Source organism: Rosa chinensis, chromosome 4, assembly GCF_002994745.2.
Source record: "Rosa chinensis cultivar Old Blush chromosome 4, RchiOBHm-V2, whole genome shotgun sequence".
NCBI lineage: Eukaryota > Viridiplantae > Streptophyta > Magnoliopsida > Rosales > Rosaceae > Rosa > Rosa chinensis.
Genome location: NC_037091.1, coordinates 19,185,163 through 19,202,319, shown reverse-complemented (window position 1 = coordinate 19,202,319; position 17,157 = coordinate 19,185,163). Strand labels below are relative to the sequence as shown.

At 40.3% G+C, this 17,157-nt stretch overlaps 1 protein-coding gene across 2 annotated transcripts; it reads right to left on the bottom strand.

The window, feature by feature from the left end:
* Positions 1-1,324: 1,324 nt before the first annotated feature.
* On the bottom strand, positions 1,325-7,199 carry LOC112196444 (adagio protein 1). Of its 2 annotated transcripts, XR_002935207.2 has the most exons (3): positions 6,749-7,199; positions 1,955-3,865; positions 1,325-1,758 (listed from the first exon to the last, which is right to left on the bottom strand). XR_002935207.2 is itself a non-coding variant. In XM_024336792.2 (2 exons), exons 1-2 carry the CDS (start codon positions 7,006-7,008, stop codon positions 2,254-2,256), a joined length of 1,872 nt encoding a protein of 623 aa, XP_024192560.1. In that variant the 5' UTR covers positions 7,009-7,199; the 3' UTR covers positions 1,778-2,253. The 2 variants fall into 2 exon arrangements, 1 of the variants encoding a protein (XP_024192560.1); XM_024336792.2 differs by lacking the exon at positions 1,325-1,758 and having other exon boundaries at positions 1,778-3,865.
* Between the last annotated feature and the right edge of the window lie 9,958 nt (positions 7,200-17,157).

Sequence of the window (17,157 nt, the reverse complement as noted above, 5' to 3'; positions counted from 1 at the left end):
GAGAGAGCAGGAAATGGGAGCCTATTCCCGTAAATCCGGAGATGTTGATTGACACGGCCAAGGGAGGTGATTGCATCGGCCACAAAGTTCGCTTCACGAAAAATATGCTTGAAAGAGATATTCTCAAACCTTTGTGCTATAGATTGGACATCTCTGACCAAAACTCAATAAGCCAAGGAGGTTCACATTTCTTGTTGAGTAGTCAGTAATAAGCTTAGAGGGGTGACTTGCTCTAACGTGCTAATTTACCCTCACTCTATGCAAGGAATCTGTTGTTCACTAGCAAATAGACGGACCAGATTGCGGTTTGTAGTTTGCCCTCAATTAGTATGGAGGAGTAACTTTTTTCCTTGTTCTTGTTCTTCAAAACTTAATAGCTCGACCAAAAACAGAGAGGTGAAGTAATCTCACCAATTAACCACATTACTCCATAGGTGAGATCTATGGCTCCATGAAGAACCTAAGACTATTATTTTCCAGAACATCGAACAAAAGCAAACTAAACATAAAGCACAGCAATACTGCTGATGTGACACTAACCACAACCAGAAAACAGAGTATTAAAGGTAGGCGGGACAGTCTAACAATACTAGGACTATTGATATTGACAACAAAAGGCAACCAAAGAATGTCAGACTGACGAATCAAAAAACTCCAAACTACAGCACCAAGACCTTGGCAAGACGAGACTCAATCTAGTGGCATTCAAAGAACTTACCAACTCAACTCCTATAATTAAACTAGAGTCTGAATCATTGTTCCCAAAAAAAAAAAAAAGGAATTCTCAATGACATAATTGCAAGGAAAATATGAGTGGGATGACAATACAAATCCTAAACGAATGACAGATACATCGTTTTCTGAGAATCTAAGGATATACTACGACTTATTCAAAAAGCCAAAGAAAACACAAGACTATCAAAGAAATATTGACTGCAGAATCAAAGAATACAGAACTATACGGAGATGCCCATAGAGCAGACCAAAAATTAACTTGATTCCGCAACCAAAAAAAATGCAAAACTTATCCCAATCTATCTTTAGCTCTACAGAGACTGTGAGACTGTCAGAGACTACGTGAATGGGCATAAAGCAGACCAGAAATTAACTCAATTCCACAACCAAAACTCATGCAAAACTTATCCTAGTAAATCACTAGCATTATAGGAACTGATAATGACTCAAAGACTGTCAATGGGCATACAGCAGACCAAAAATTAACTCAATTCCGCAACCAAAACACATAAAACTTATCCCAATATATAATTAGCATTACAGGAACTGATAATGACTCCATTTCATTGACTAAGCGAGTGCATACAAATGCTGAACAACAGGAAAACAGCTATATTCAATTTTATAACCATAACAGATGTATACGGCTGTGTAAAGTGCAAATTGTAAAATAAGAAATCGAAGGAAGCATAACTGTAACAACTGTATCTGGCTGTGATAAGTGGAGACAGCCGAATGAGTAATTGAAGGGAAACTAAAGATCATGTATCTCCGGCCGTGTTAAGAGGAAACAAATGCATAACTGAAAAGAAACTAAAGGCAAAGATCAGGGCAGCAAACAAAAAGAAGCCACATCCTTCCAAGGCTGAAAAATTGTCAAGTCTCAAGAAAGTGAAGAAACCATCTCGACCAGAAAAAGGAACTTAATCTGGACGCAAAAACAACACCGCCACGTTCTACAGAGTTAGGGTGCTGGCTTCTTCAGAAATCTGCCTCACAATCTTTCCTTGTATATCTTTTCAGCTGGATGACATATTTTAAATGAGTAAAGGAGAGCTGGAGAAATATTCATTACATATCTAACTAGCAATACGTTACTATTAACAAGCATCACCTTCATGTTTGGTTCAAATTACAGAACCTGAATTCAGATAACACAGGCATAATAATAAACTAAGCCTACATATATAAACCTACCTGGCCATTATATACTACTAACCTGACAAGGAAGATTATTCATTGTCCGTACTGAAGGGCAGTCTCACACAAACCTCACAAAAAACAAACATTGTTTCAGGGTCGCTCTTGGAAATAACTGAAATGTCACCCCAAGCCAGAACAAATCCATATAAGAAACTTTCAGAACCTAAAGAAGTCCAGACTAATGTAGCAATTGTCAAGAGTGATTAGTGACTGAAATAGCAACTTCTGCCTGACTGATTCCTCCAAATTATCTGAAATGTTGCAGTTGAAGGCTTCTGCGCCCTTTGATTACACCATATTACCATATACTCTCAATCAGATTACAGAGTTTGCTAGTGAAAGCTCATGAAGCTCACTTAACATCCACTCTTCTCCAGTTTGACCACCAAGGACAATTGCCCTTGTCCCTCCAACAACACACGTGCTGTGTCCCCAGGCGAATCTTGGGGGCCGCCCCGGTACATTTAATATTCTCCATGTAGGTTTCTCATCAGTTGGATCCAGAAGATAAAGTTGTGAGGCAGAGTGAAGACCAGCAACAGACCCACCAAAGATCAAGATTCTCCCACCTGGGAGGCTCACAGCGACATGATCAAGTCTAGGAGGAGGAGCCATTCCTCCTGGATTTCCAGAACCGGGCACTCCACCTCCAGTGACACACCTCCAGCATGGTTCGTCCTCACTCAGGTCCATTGTAAAAACATCACTCGAACGAAACCGAAGTGGCCCACTCTTGGCAAGGCCCCCAAACATCAAAATCTTCCTACCACCATATACAGACAGGGTGTGACCTAATCTGGAAGGGGGCTTCCATGCTACTGGTATCTCTCTCCAGACAGGTCTTTCCATCGAGAGATCAAGCAAAAAGGTATCACTGAGAAGGACTCCGGAGTCTGCACAACCACCTGAAACTATCAACTTGGTGCCATCAAGAGTGCAGGAACTGTGCCATGATCTTGGAAGAGGAGGAGCCAACCCAGATATTTCACGCCAAGTTGGAGGTTTTGCATCCAAATCCAGTACAAAAACATCATTTAGCAAACCCTGCCTGCCACAGCCTCCAAATACCACCAAATGTGACCCATTCACACAAGAAAGTGTATGGCCCCAACGACCAGGAGGAGGGGAGCTCACTTGGACATGCTGCCACTCTGGGTTATTGGCATTCAGATCCAATACGAAGGTGTCATTCATTGGTTGCATATTAACCCCTTCACCACCAAAAAGAACTACACGATTACCAACTGCACAAGCACTAAAGTTACAGCGTGAGGGTTCCACAGCACCTCCAACAGTGACCTTTCTCCACGTCGCTGCTTCAAGAGTGGTCAGTTCACGTGCCAGCCTACCCCAACCTAGCCTCTTTGCACCTGGCACAGCCTGTAAAACACGGGTTGTTTCACTACCCCATGCATTCTGGCAGACCACTCTCCAAAGGTCCTCATTCTTCGTAAGCTCATAGAGTCGCCTACAGACTGACCCAACAGATGCAATGTCTCTAGGTGTCAAGTTAGATAATATCTTGAGAGCAATAACCTCATCACTCAATTGCAATATCCCACAAACTCCACGACAGATATTACGCTCCCCCAGAGGCAATCCAGGACGAAAAGCGGAAAGACAAGCATGAAACCGATCAGAAGATTTTGCAGACTCCTTGATTGTGGTACCAGGCACTGGACCTAGATCAATATCTACCTCCGTGAAGAACTGAATTCCAATGACATGGCTTATCACATCATCATCCCCATATATAGGTGTCAGCCGCAACCTATTCATCATTGGAGATCCATCTTTCCTAAAGTTTAACAACTCTCCGTGGAATTCAATGCCCTCCTCCAGACATCTTTTGATTTCTGAAACTACTGCAGAATCCACTAGTGGATGCCTTCTTTTGGCAAATGGCCCTCTATATTGCAAAAATCGGCTGTGACAAATATACACAACATCAGAACAAAATATGTAAGGGTGGCAGATATGAATGCATTATTTTGTTATGCAAGCATTCTATTCCAACAAATACAGAGCCGCTAAAAAAAAAATCGACTTGCAATGTCTCCAGATATTTATCATTATACTGTCTGAAACAGGAAGCAAAAGAACTCACATTCCACTTATGCTTCAAGGCCCTTTTTGAGGTCAAGTTTAATCACAATATAAAAGATAACTTTATCTTCATAAAAGAATAAAATACACACTAAAATTTTAAGTGACCTCCACGAAACTGACAAATTTACAGTTGACAACTTTATAACTGTGTAAGAAAATTTCCTGTTACAGGCTTCCTGCTTACAGACTGCAATTTTGACCCAACTATCAGCCTTGTGTATATTTTTTACAATACTATATAATGAAAAGGATAAATTCTATAGGTTATATATTTCTACAGTCACAAAGTTTATCACTGTCAGAAGTACTAAGGAATATGAAGCCTCAATCTTTTGTTTCCCATTTTTTCACTGAGGTGGATCTTCCACGTGATAATAGCATCAATGACCTTTTCTCCCCACAGAGGATGAACATAGGAACACAGTCTGATCCTTAAGGCTAGAAAAGAATAAATTCTAGGAATCAGGAGGGAAGAAATGTCTTTCTTAGTTCCTAATATCAACATCATTCCAAGTTCACACGCATAAGAAGCTCAGCATTGGCCAGGAAACTGTGGTAAGAGTGACTAACTATAACACCTTATGAAAGATCTCAAATACCACACTATTAGGTAGATCAATACCATATGAGACCCTAACACAATGTCTGACATGGTTTCTATAACATTCTATCAAAGCACCAACACCAGGTGATACACGAGATCAAATTTACATATTTTCTAGGGCCAATAATAAAGAAGGCCAACAGGACTTCTATTACACAAAAGAGCTGTGGCTACATATTTTCTTTTCCATAAAGGCCACTGACTGTAGCCGCAAAAGCCAATTAATTTTTTGGAAAAAGCCATGACAGTAACAATTTCTACTTTTGTAAAGAGTCTTGAAACACTCCAATTATCAAAAAGGCAAACAATGGATAGGAAACCCAAAACTTATCAAGATCTTACATTGTTATCTTACCTATGAGAGAGACGATAACATTTTGCAAACGATACTCATATTCTGTGAATGTCACTGTCCTGACTTTTTCTTGAGGAAAACATAGTCCCCTTTTTATAACAGGCTCTCCTCGTTTGGCCTTTTCTGTATTTCCTTTTTTATTATATGTTCTACAATTATTCAGTTTTTATTGATTGATGCAAATCTGCTCATTGTATGGTTTGTTTTCTCAGGTGTAACTCTAGATGGAACTAAATATCATGTTATAGGAAAATGAAACTCAAAACCATGCATTACCCTATGCTTTTCTTACCTTCTACATTATCTAATTTGTTGAAACCCTTAGGATACTTCATTTAAATCTAGTTGGATATGTATAGCAATGTCAGAAATCTTATTTGACATTATACAAAAGACGTCAGCACTTTTCAAAAATGGTGCAAGTCATGACATTATACAAACCAAAATGTTGATCCAATTTCTAAAACTCAGACACAAAACTCATACCATTGAAAAGCATTTCTGATGTTTCTAGAACATTATTAGGAAAATGACTATGAAAGTACAGTCACCTAGAGTCAGATGCTTAACTCATGCCATCCCTTTCAGCCTTAGAGAGTGTTATCCCATAATCTATCATTCTCAAAAATTTCCAAAGGGTTGACAAGTTCAGCAAAACCGTAAAGAGAGTGGGCTACACCTAGCCTAGCCTATCCAGTATCTGATTCAAAGGGAGCTTGAATGGCTGTTTTTCCTCTCTCTGTATAAAGTAAATCAGTCAGGCAGAGCTTGGAATGCTTGCTTGAACCTAGCTACTCTCATTCAAAGTTAGTAAACTTGCTTAGTGCGAACGTTAAGGAATTCTCTCAAGTGTTTTCTACAGCTTCGATATTAAAGACATTGACTGTGCCTATAAATACCCAACACACTCACTTAGACTATATCCCATTATCCTTGATGGACTACTTGTCCATCTCATTTTTTTTCCCTTTTCGTCTTCCCAGCAATCATAAAAATACTCCACCAAAATCAGAGGAACAGTACATGGACAACTAAGCATCAACGAGATGAACCTGGTCGCATCACATATCTTCTTAACTATAACCTGATGTTTGCCTCAAATCGTCCCTGAACTATATCATTTTTCATGATAACATAACTTCATGGCTAGAACCTGATATCATTCGCCTCGATAAACTATAGTCTACAACTTTGTACTGGTCCTACGGTAAGTACACACAATTCATTGTATTGCTATTTATCAAATCCTATATCAATAAACCATTATATTTCACCTATATTCACTAGTATATTCCTCCCCTAGAATTTTATTCACCAGACAAGTCAAATTTTTCATTTCTGTACTAAACACGATATGCCTTCGTCTCTAGTCCCATTATTCTACCAATCTAACCGTATAAAAACAACAAACTAATTAATTGCAACTCCAATTCAATTAGTTTGCGTCCAATTCCAATTGAGGAGCGCAAACAAAAACCCTAGACAGAGGCAAATTGGTACTCACAAACTTACAAGCTCCCAAATGCCAAGCAAAACTACCACTGCCTTCAGCAAAATCTAAACAGGCCATAAACCAATTACGCCGCGCCTCTATCATTTTGCGGCAACAAAAACAACGCATTTCCGAAAACCATAGACAAAATCCATCACCATGCTTCCGAGCGAGAAACAAAAACGAAAGGAATTCCCAAAATTGAAACCCTAAAAAGCAAAGGAAAGGCGAATTAGAGAGAGAAACTGACCAGTTGCGACCGAGGACCTCCTCGGCACGGTATCCGGTGACCATCTCAAAGACGGTGTTGACGTAGATGATAGGATGATCAGGGTCGATGGCGTCGGTAACAACAATCCCGCACGGCGCCGTTTGAAGCAAATTCTCGACGGGGAAGGGAAGCGGTCCCGGGCCGGCGGCGTCGTCGTCGTCGAACATGGAAGAGCTGACCTCCCCGTCTTCCTCCTCCTCCTCCTCGGCGCTCAGATCCGAATCGCTGTCCCACTCCATTACTGTTCACTTGGTTACTGGAATGGAAGATATGAGACGATTGCTTGTGATTTCACCCCATGAAAAGGGAAAGAACGGAATCGAAAGAGATCAGGCCAAAGAAACGAGTGGTGGGCAGTGGGTGTTAGCTCGAGGCTTTTTTCTGGTCGGCGAGTGGTAGGCAGTGTTTGGCAAAGTTAGCTCAAGCCCAACGCATGGACGAGACTTTCGTTTAATTACCTCCCACTACTCTCGGGTCGGGCGGGTCTTCCCAGGCTATTTGGGTTATTTATTATGTGGGGAAATGACGGCCCGTGAGACTCGTAGAACAAGAGAAACGTCTTTCGTTTTGAAGAAGCCTCATCGTGATCGGAGTTGTAACTACACGTTGCACCAATTGAAGGGTAACAGTGAAAACATTATAAATTTTTTCTTGGGTGGGGCCGTGCGGTTATATCCACCCTATTAAACACTCTGTTTATCCTATAGCTAAATTTTTTCTTTAAATTTCAAAATTGTCATTAGCTACAATCATTAATTGAAAACAATGAAAATGAGTTAGCAAAGACTAGGCCTAGCAAACTTTGAAGGACTAAAAACCCTAGGAAGCGTGATGTTGTGTCCCTCCCAACAGCTCCTTCCATGTTCACAACACTAAAATCAAATGTGCAACTTTAGTAAAGGCTTGGCAAAATTGAGTAGTGTGGGAGCTAGAAAAAATATGACTGGAGTCCGGCGACAGGATTCCCATGAAGTCTCTCTCTCTCTAAGTGACAAAGGGAGAGAGGACAAAATTGTACCAAGAATAAACAAAAATTAATAAATAAAAAATTAACTTAATTGGGTATTAGGGCAAAAAATATGTAATTTGTTGGGTAAGTGGGCAATTTAATAAAATGTTTGGATAAATGGGGTTAGTGTAGCTCAAATTTGGGTAAATTGACATTTTCCCTATTTTTAATTATATATAAAATTCATTTCCTAGATCTAAAACAATAAAAGAAAAAATAGTAAAGAAAAGTATAAAAATAAAAAAATAAAAATTTGAATCGAAGGAGGGCAGTCATTTATTGAAATTGAAATATTACAACGATACGATGCCAAAAGACATCAATAAGAAAATAAAACAGTACGAAAGGAAAATTGCAAACAAAATATAAAAATTTAATAAAGCAAGAGCAGCAACGTAGAGACGCAGCGCTGATTTTACACTACGAATTGCAGCTGTGTAGTGAATTGAGTAGTCGGTGGTTTGACTACCCATGCAACTCCAACGCACAAATTGACAAAAACCAACTTGGCGCCGGAATGAGGGCACTCTCCCACCTAAAGATCGAAGCCAGCCAAAGTTGTCAGAACATGGCCATGTTGGCAGACGATCTTTCACAAACAAATACCATAAACTTGGGTCTCGAATCCAAAACCAGTAACATGCATGAGCCCCAAACCATTCCAATATTTGATAAGCAGGCCACCAAAGAAAGTGGGTCATAGTCCAAAACCCACCTGGATCCGGTTCCCGGATCCTTTTGAAAAGTCCATCCGGATCCCAGATCCGACTTCTTTTGCACAATCGGCTCTTGAGTCGAAGTTTTGGGCTCCATACCCAGAGAAACCAATCAAGCCAAGTGCGACACATGACCCAGTTGGCCCCACTGAGCCCAGGTCCAAATTTTCTGAAGTCTGCCTTGCTGCTATGGTCACCGCCGACAAACCTGCCGCCACTGTCATAACACCAGCAGCCCGGCTCCACTCCACTATCATCTCCATCCGATCCCAAGTCGACAAAGAGAACGATGTCACTGCAGCAGACATCTTCCTCCGAGCCAGTCATCCAAACATCGTTAACAACCCGAAACTGCAGAAGGAAACCACCATGTCCACCAAAAAGAGAAACTACCGCATCTGCGGCAAATTGTCTCCCCAAATCCGAACTCGTATCCTGCCACAGTCTAGAAGATCCTCACCGGATTTGAAAGGAGCACCAACAACCACCAGCTCATCACCAAAGCGAAAAGAAAGCAGAAGAAGGAGAATTAAGGAAGCACCATGGAGAAGATCTCTGCCGCCGCTTCCCACAATCCGACCAAAGAAGTGAAAGAAACAAAGCCCCACCCTTCTAGTCGCAGGTTCACCGTTACCGGTGTTATCGGTCATTTGTCGAAGACGGCCAGCCAAATAGTAATTACATGGAGGTCTTGAGCACTGTCGAGCAAACCCTAGCAGAGCTAGGTCAAAAGATTAGTAAGTGAGTTATCAAGGTTTTCTAATTAACTTATAAAAAATTTGACATTGTTGTTTTGAATGATGAATAAAATTTTGTCATGTTCAAATGAATAAACATAAGAAGAACTAATTTTGCCCTCAAATTAAAGGAGGAAGAAAAAAACTGATACACCACATGCACATGTTGGTATTTTGTTTGCACAATATATATAAATACTAGAGCTAAAATCATTTTACCTTCCTCAACTTTATACATAAAATTATTTGTGCCGTTGAACTTCTAATTTGATTGCATGTGCTCATGGACTCTCCAATTTGATTGGTTATAGCCAATCCTAACTAATCTATCAATTTTCTTCCTATAATATTATTGAACACTCAAACTAGTTTTTGCTTTCAATCATGCAAGAATCACACTAATTACACAGTCAAGGCTAAAAATTGACTTTGAGTGGACTTGCATCTTCACTAATTTATAAAGAAATTGATGAACTAGTTTAATAATGGTTATGATTGATCATATTGGAGAGTATAAGGGCATAAGTGATCAAATTAGAAGTTCGGGGGCACAAACAATTTTAGGTGTATAGTTTAAGGAGGTAAAATGAATTTAGCTCTAAATAGTATTCAAGATATATGAATGTCAAACTATTTGAGGCTGACTGGAAATCGGTGGCCTGATACAGCCGTCTCAAACTGCATCCCTCAGGACCAATACTGTTGTAGAGTTATGATAAAAGATTCACCAAATACATCTCCAACTATTAATACTATAGTCATGACCTTTTCACCAGAAAACAATGTCTCTCACTTGAGATGTTCGCTTTTCCAGCAAGTCGCCCTTTGTCGGGGCACTTTTGGTCGGAGTTGTACAGCAATGGAATCATCATGGCTGAGCCTAAAATCTTGTCCATGTTGTCTGAGTAGCAAATACTAGGCCTAGCAAACTTTGAAGGAATAAAAACCCCTAGGAAGCGTGATGTTGTGTCCCTCCCAACAGCTACTTCCATGTTCACAACACTAAAATCAAATGTGCAACTTTAGTAAAGGCTTGGCAAGATTGAGTAGTGTGGGAGCATGAAAAATATGATTTGTAGTGAAGATGAGAGATTTACACAAACCAACAAGGTTTAGATTTGAATAGTGGTTAATGGCTTTTAGGATTGGAAATGAGTTTTGGGATAGGTATTGGGGAATTGCTTGGTGTGGGACCCCTCTCTCGGGTCACCACAATTATTGCAAGTCCAAATCCTTTAGCCCATTTCAAATTCCGCTTTTGAAAATGTGTCGTTTGATTGCTAGAACGACTTGTCCAAGAAAGTGTTTTGTAAACCAATAGTTTGTACCCAAAAGGCCTTGCGATTTCGGGTTGATGAGTTATCGGGATGTTATTTGTGACATGTTGGTTTCTCATTGGCTCGGGCTCACGGCAATGTGGGACCCCTCTCTAGGGTCACCACACTTGGGATTATTCCTTGATTTGTGTGTCTGTTTTTAGGTTGTTTCCGAATGTCAATCACAGTAGTAAGAACCCTCAATTTATTGGATAAAGGAAGCATGACTTAGCATTAGGTATGCTGCTTATGCATGAGCTAGCCTGTGATCCTAACCCAGCAAATCTTGCTGCTATATATGTTGTTGTTCCAAGATTCCTCTGCCGAAATTCTGTTGCTGGGATTGCTGTTCTAGGACACCTGCTACTATAATTGCAATTCCAAGAATCCTGGTGCTATGTTCAAACATCATCTATAGATTCTCAAGGCAATTAGAGATTGGGATAGAGTTGTTAAGGATATAGGTCGTAAGACTTTTTCATAGATTCTGAGTTCATGCCAGAAATAGTGAAACACTAAGGCCCCGTTTGGGATTGCTTCACTTTTAAAAAAATCAGCTTTTGTTCAAAATTTTAGATTTTATTGTGTTTGGTAAATAAATAAAAAGCAGCTTTAATTGAAAGTTATAAGTCACTGGCAGCAAATTTTAGAAGTAGCCCAGAGGTTGCTTTTAGAAGCTGTTGTGGATCAAAACACGCTCTGCAGTTGTTTTATGAATTAACAGCACTTTTAAAAATATTATTTACCAAACACGAAACTGTTTTAATTCATAGCTGATTATTCTCACAACACAGCAGTAGCAATTTTTTTTAAAAGTCACAGCAATCCCAAACCAGCCCTAATACCAGAAACAATTCTGAATGGCAGTGAGTTTCTCATATGGGTGAGAAGATGGTGTGAATGGGCTTTGGGTTCTTTGTTAGGGTTGGCTTTATCCCTCCTATCCATGGAATAGTTTAGTTATGGGATATTGGGTTGAATTATGTTATCTCTCTTCTTCACCTTGCCCATATTAAGAATTGAACTGCTGACTTAAATTTTGGTCACAAATCTGTTTTAATGTAGGGGATCCCGAAATTTTGAGAAATGTCTAGAGAGAGAGTCTCCTCCTTCTAACAAGAATTTTCTACCTTCCTGTTGAAACACCTACCTCTCACCCTTTAGACAATCACTTCCTAATCCTGCTCCCCATTGAGAGGCACAACAAGATGAATTCTCTTACTTCTCTACTCAACCCTAGTACACTTTTTTCTTTATCCATGTTCTTAATTCAGTTTATCCTTCAGACATTAGTCGCTATGGGACAGTTTCATCACCCTCCACTCCCTGTTTTCTTTTTGGTGCTCTAATTGATTCCTTCTGGTCAACGACACTAGTTTCTGTATTTCAGTACTTCCCCTCTACCCTGTTGTGGTAGCCTTTCCACCTTTTGGTTGGAACTTTTTTTTTCTCTACCCACATGGTAGTAGCTCCTCCAAGTTGTTCTCCAGCATTCTAGTACATCTCTTTGGTCTCCCTTTCCTGTACAAGTGTCCCAGCTTTTGATTCCTTCTCAATTTTGTCTTGTTGGTCCCCCTCTGTTTGCAATGGTTTCACATGACCATCTTGCAGCATGACTGGAAAACACTTGTCATATTGATGAGGTCCATGACACAGTGTCTCTCATGGGAGCTCTCATTTTTGATGTTATGCCCAACATTGGTGGCATTACAGGTGCTATTAGGTCAGCTTGGAAGGACCTTGGACCGCTTCAAATTGCTCATCTCTGGGGGGATCTTTTCTCCGTTAAGGTTAGCGCTGAAGCTTCAATGAAGATTACCGAGGGTGGCCCATGGAACATAGAAAACCACATTTTCAATGTTATCAGATGGCTTCCTACCTGGTCCATCAATGATGCTCCGTTACATCTTATTTCATTCTGGGTCAAGATCTCTGGTCTCACGTATGAAAAAATGAATGATGAGAATGCTCGTCTCATTGGCTCTGAGATTGGGGATGTTTTACAAGTTGAGGAAAATGGTGATGTCGATGCCTCTCTTCATGGCTATCTCCGTGTCAAGTGTGGAAGACTGGGACATCTTCTTGATAGCTGCAGAAATTTTTGGGTACTTCAACCAGGCAAAGAGAGACCGGAAAACATCTAGTATGGCTCTTGGACGAAATGGAAAATCCAGCAGACTCCACCTCCGTTCAACTTTGGGATGCCCACCAGAAAGCACCGCCACCGCCCTAGTTCTAGGAAATTCACAGATATGGCAACCCGCTCTAAGAGATCCTCCTTTGATCGTGACCAGTCCACAACGTCGTCTCTATCAATGAATCAATCCTCGCCTACTGTGCCCTTTGATCGTGACCAACCAGGTAAAAGTTCAAATTTGAATGAGCTTGCTGACAGCCCTACCGTTCTATGCCCTAACACTTTGACCAATGTTTCACCTCTCTTCTCTCCCCGTGATCATTCTGAGAACCCTAAGGTGACTGCTTTCCCAAGCCCTAGCTGGATGAAGGTAGCCATTACTACTACCCGAACCCATGTTAGTTAGGCTGAAAAGAACTCTAGGCCCGCTCCTCTTAAGTGTTATAAATGGAAAAACCCACCACCAAAACCACACCCCTACAGGCCCAAGAACTTTTGCTCTTCAAGTGTAGAGACTTTGCTCTACCCGAACTTAAGCCCACCTCTGACCCAAAAAGCTCCATACCCCCCTAACCCAAATCTGACCATTGTGTGCTCAAATGCCATGTCGGTACCCAAACCTCTTCAAGTCAAACTCTTTCTCTCTATGGAGAAAGAACCACTTCTAACTACACCTAGTTCGACTCTAGCCCCATTGACCCTTAAGTTTTTCTCTCTCCTTTTAAAAAAACAAACCCCTAAGCTTTCCACTCCTTCTCTGCACAACTGAAACCCACTTCCTCCCTTCACACCAAGAGACCCATTTCGCAAACTAATTTCGACCTCTCTCCCCGCCACCAAAAATATAGACTTATCTCTAATCCTATTCATGAGGATTATGGTCAATCCTTTGTTGCTTAACCAGTTGTGGGTGGTGGTGGTCTCAAAAGAAACATAAATTTTGGGCATAGGAACAGGAAATACAAAACGACGAGTGAACGGTCAAACAACCGTAGTGTCAGCTCATCTGGGTACCAGCGAGCTTCAAGGAAGAGAAAGGTTAGTCACTTTCCTAAACCCCAGTTTCAATTTGGGCCAGTTTAAGGAGATTACTGTTGAAATTTTGAAAGATTCCTCGGAGTTCAGTGTGGGAACCTTATCACATGATGGAAATCTGGAAGGGCAATCCCCTCTCCAAGGCAGTGGTGACTGGCCTACAGTCACAAGTCCCCAATGAGTGCACTTCTCGCTTGGAACTGTTAAGGTTTGGGGAAGGCCTTGACAGTCCAAAAATTAGGGGACATCTTAAAGTCCCATTCTCCATCTGTAGTTTTTTATCTAAAACTAAGCAGTCTGATCATTGAGTTAATATCCTCCGGCAACGGTTCGGCTACTACAAAGGCAAAAACCATTCCCCTTATTGGGGCCGCTGGTGGCCTGGCTCTTTGGTGGCAGCCAGATGTTTAGGCGGATTTTATCTCGAAAAGTCGTTCTTTTTTTTATACTTTAATTACTCTGGTTTATGAAATTTTTTGTTTTCAAGCTTCCTGGTTCTATGACCCTCCTTATGCCAGTGATAAGCCCATCTTTTAGAGCTCTGTTGCTAACCTACAGGCTGTCCCTTCTCACCCATGGACTTGTATCGGCAATCTAAATGAGCTGCTCTCGAATGACAAAAAAGAAGGTGGTATCCCTCTTCACTGGAATAGACGTAGATTCCTACAGGATTTCATAAACTCCAATTCCCTCTTTGATCTTGGGTTTTGTGGCCCAAATTCACTTGGGAAAACAAGAGAGATTATGGCCTAATTATGCAGCGTCTTGATCGAGCCTTGGGAAATTTCGATTAGCTCCTAGCCTTGCCAGATGCAAGAATTATTCATTTTGCTCGTACCGGCTCGGATCACTGCCCCCTTCTTGTTTCTCTCAAACCACATGTCCCTCGAGCTATGAAGTCTTTTAAATTTGAAGTAGCCTGAGCTGATGATCAAGAGTGTGAAGAGATAATAAGAAATGCTTGGAGTGTTGGTAATGATGTGAATGCCTACAAGCTTCTTAACTCCAAGCTACTGGCTTGTCAAGTGAGACTCAAGGAGTGGAGTAAGAGAAAATTTCCAAACAATAGGACTCTAATTGAGTCTCTCAACCATGAGCTGGTTTTGATTCAAGGAGTCTCCCCTATTGATCGGAACAAGGAAAGTGACATCATTATGGAGCTGGAAAGAGTTTAGACTCTTGAAGAAAGCTTCTGCCATCAACGCTCAAGAGTAAACTGGCTGCGAAAGGGTGATAGGAACTCCATGAACTCCATGTTCTTCCACATGACCGCTTTACACAAAAGACAAGTTAATAGAATTTCCACTCTTCAGTTAAGTAATGACTCTTGGATCTCTGATGAGGCCAGTATTCGAGCTGCTTTTAAGGACTACTTCAACACTCTATTTCAAGCTTCTTCTCCACGGGATTTGAGCAGTGCTTTAAATTGTGTTCCTCAAAGAATTTCAGCATCTCAAAACCGAGAGCTCTCTAAACCCTTCACGGTGGATGAAGTCACTAGAGCCATCAAACAATTAGGTTCTTTCAAGGCTCCTGGCCTCGATGGCTTTCCAGGGTCTTTTTATAATAAATATTGGGAGGTGGTCTGTGACACCATCAATTCTATGGTGCAGTGCATTTACAAAGATGAGTTCTTGATTAATCCTATCAACACAACCAATATCGTCCTCATTCCCAAAGTCCTTACTCCGGAGTCTGTTGATTAGTGATAAGCTCATAAATGTACGTGATTTTGTATTGATTTCTTCATGTTTTCTTAGCTAGTTTTCCATCTATTTGAGTCATTTACTTTATTTTTATGTTTTGTAGGTGTTATGGAGCAAAGTAGAGGAAAGGAAGCTAAATCAGTAAATCTACGTGTGCAGATCAGTCAACTTCGACATGAAACTGAGAGCAGCTCAGAACGAACTAGAAGGTGATCTTTATATTGATGGAAAGCCTTGGATGTCTAGTTTCCGAAACTTTTAACGGTTCATTCATATCATTTTTCTACAAGAATTTATGGCCGATTTAGTACAGCAAGGTCGGGCAGTCCGGGAATCTGACACTTTGACCGAAATCCATGATTTGAGGCCCGAATTCCTTTTAGAAGCCCACCGACGAGTATTAACTGAATATCTCTGTTTATTAGAGATATATGACATATTTTTATGGGTGAAAATTATTAGGAATCTTAGAGGAGAAGCTACTTGAATCCTAAAAGGAAAAGAAGTGAAAATCTCTTGGAGTTAAGCAAAAAAGAAGGGACGTCTACTGGGACGTACGTTTGGCCGCACAAGAGTAAAGAAGAACGGCATCCTTTCTGCCATCGTCCAGCCGCCATCTCTTCCTCTTCCTTCTTCTAGTTTTTGTTTTCTTCATGACTATGTCTAGCTAAATACTTTTGTAGCTAGGGGCGATTTCAAAGCCCCAAACATGTTCAATTCATATTGATGACAATTCAGTTTTTGGTTTTCTATATTATCAATTGAGTGTTTGTTTCACCGTGTCTACAAGATGAATCTTTGCTTGTTTGTTTAGGTGCGCAACTAAATGAATAGGTTAGGGTTCTAATGCTAGGAGTAACACTAGATTCGTATATGTCGTGTGTTGATTCCAATTGAGTAGCAAAATGTTTTCTTGAATTACATGTGACTCAAACCCTAGGTTTAGCAAGACTACCAATGTACTTGTGACCCTAGATTTATCCAAACCCTTTTATTGCTTAATGATTTTGATATGTTAAACTTAGCGAGCTTGTGTCTAGGTTGCATAATCGGAAATAGATTAAGTGGTGAGCTTGTATTCACTTAACGAGGAACTAAGAAAGGGTAATGGGTTAATTCGAGCTTGTGAGTTAACTTCGGGTAAATTCAATTGAGAATTAAGATTCCATAACTGAGCTTTGATATGATTGAGTGTGTTTGGTGGTAGAGAATGAGTCCTTAGCTTTGTTTATGTCAATAGTTTTAAAGTTATAAAATCTGTTTCTGTTTTGTTATCTTACTGTGTTCAGTTTTACGTGAATTATTTCATATATCAAATCAACTCCGATTATTCTGAAATTTTGTATGTGTGTTACTAAATGTGTCTTTAGTGTCCTGTAAAATTTATAGAAAATTACATCGAGTCTAGGTTAGTTAAATAATTTATTTTTGTTAACTGTTCAGTAGCATGGTTTAGAGTAGTTTGTGACATTTGTTTAGTAGTTTAGGAACAATCTTCAGCGGGTAATGACCCTTGCTTGATCACTATATTACCAACGATGATATTTGAGTGCAAGGTTTAAGTTGTGCATCTTTTAGACGTACCAATTAGGTTCGACCTATCAGCCTATGCAACAATTCTTTCAAGATTATATCCAAGCTTCTTGCAAATAGGCTCAAGGCCATTATTCTAAAGATTATTTCTGAGGAGCAGAATGCTTTCATTCCTAGAAGACAAATCCAAGATAATCTG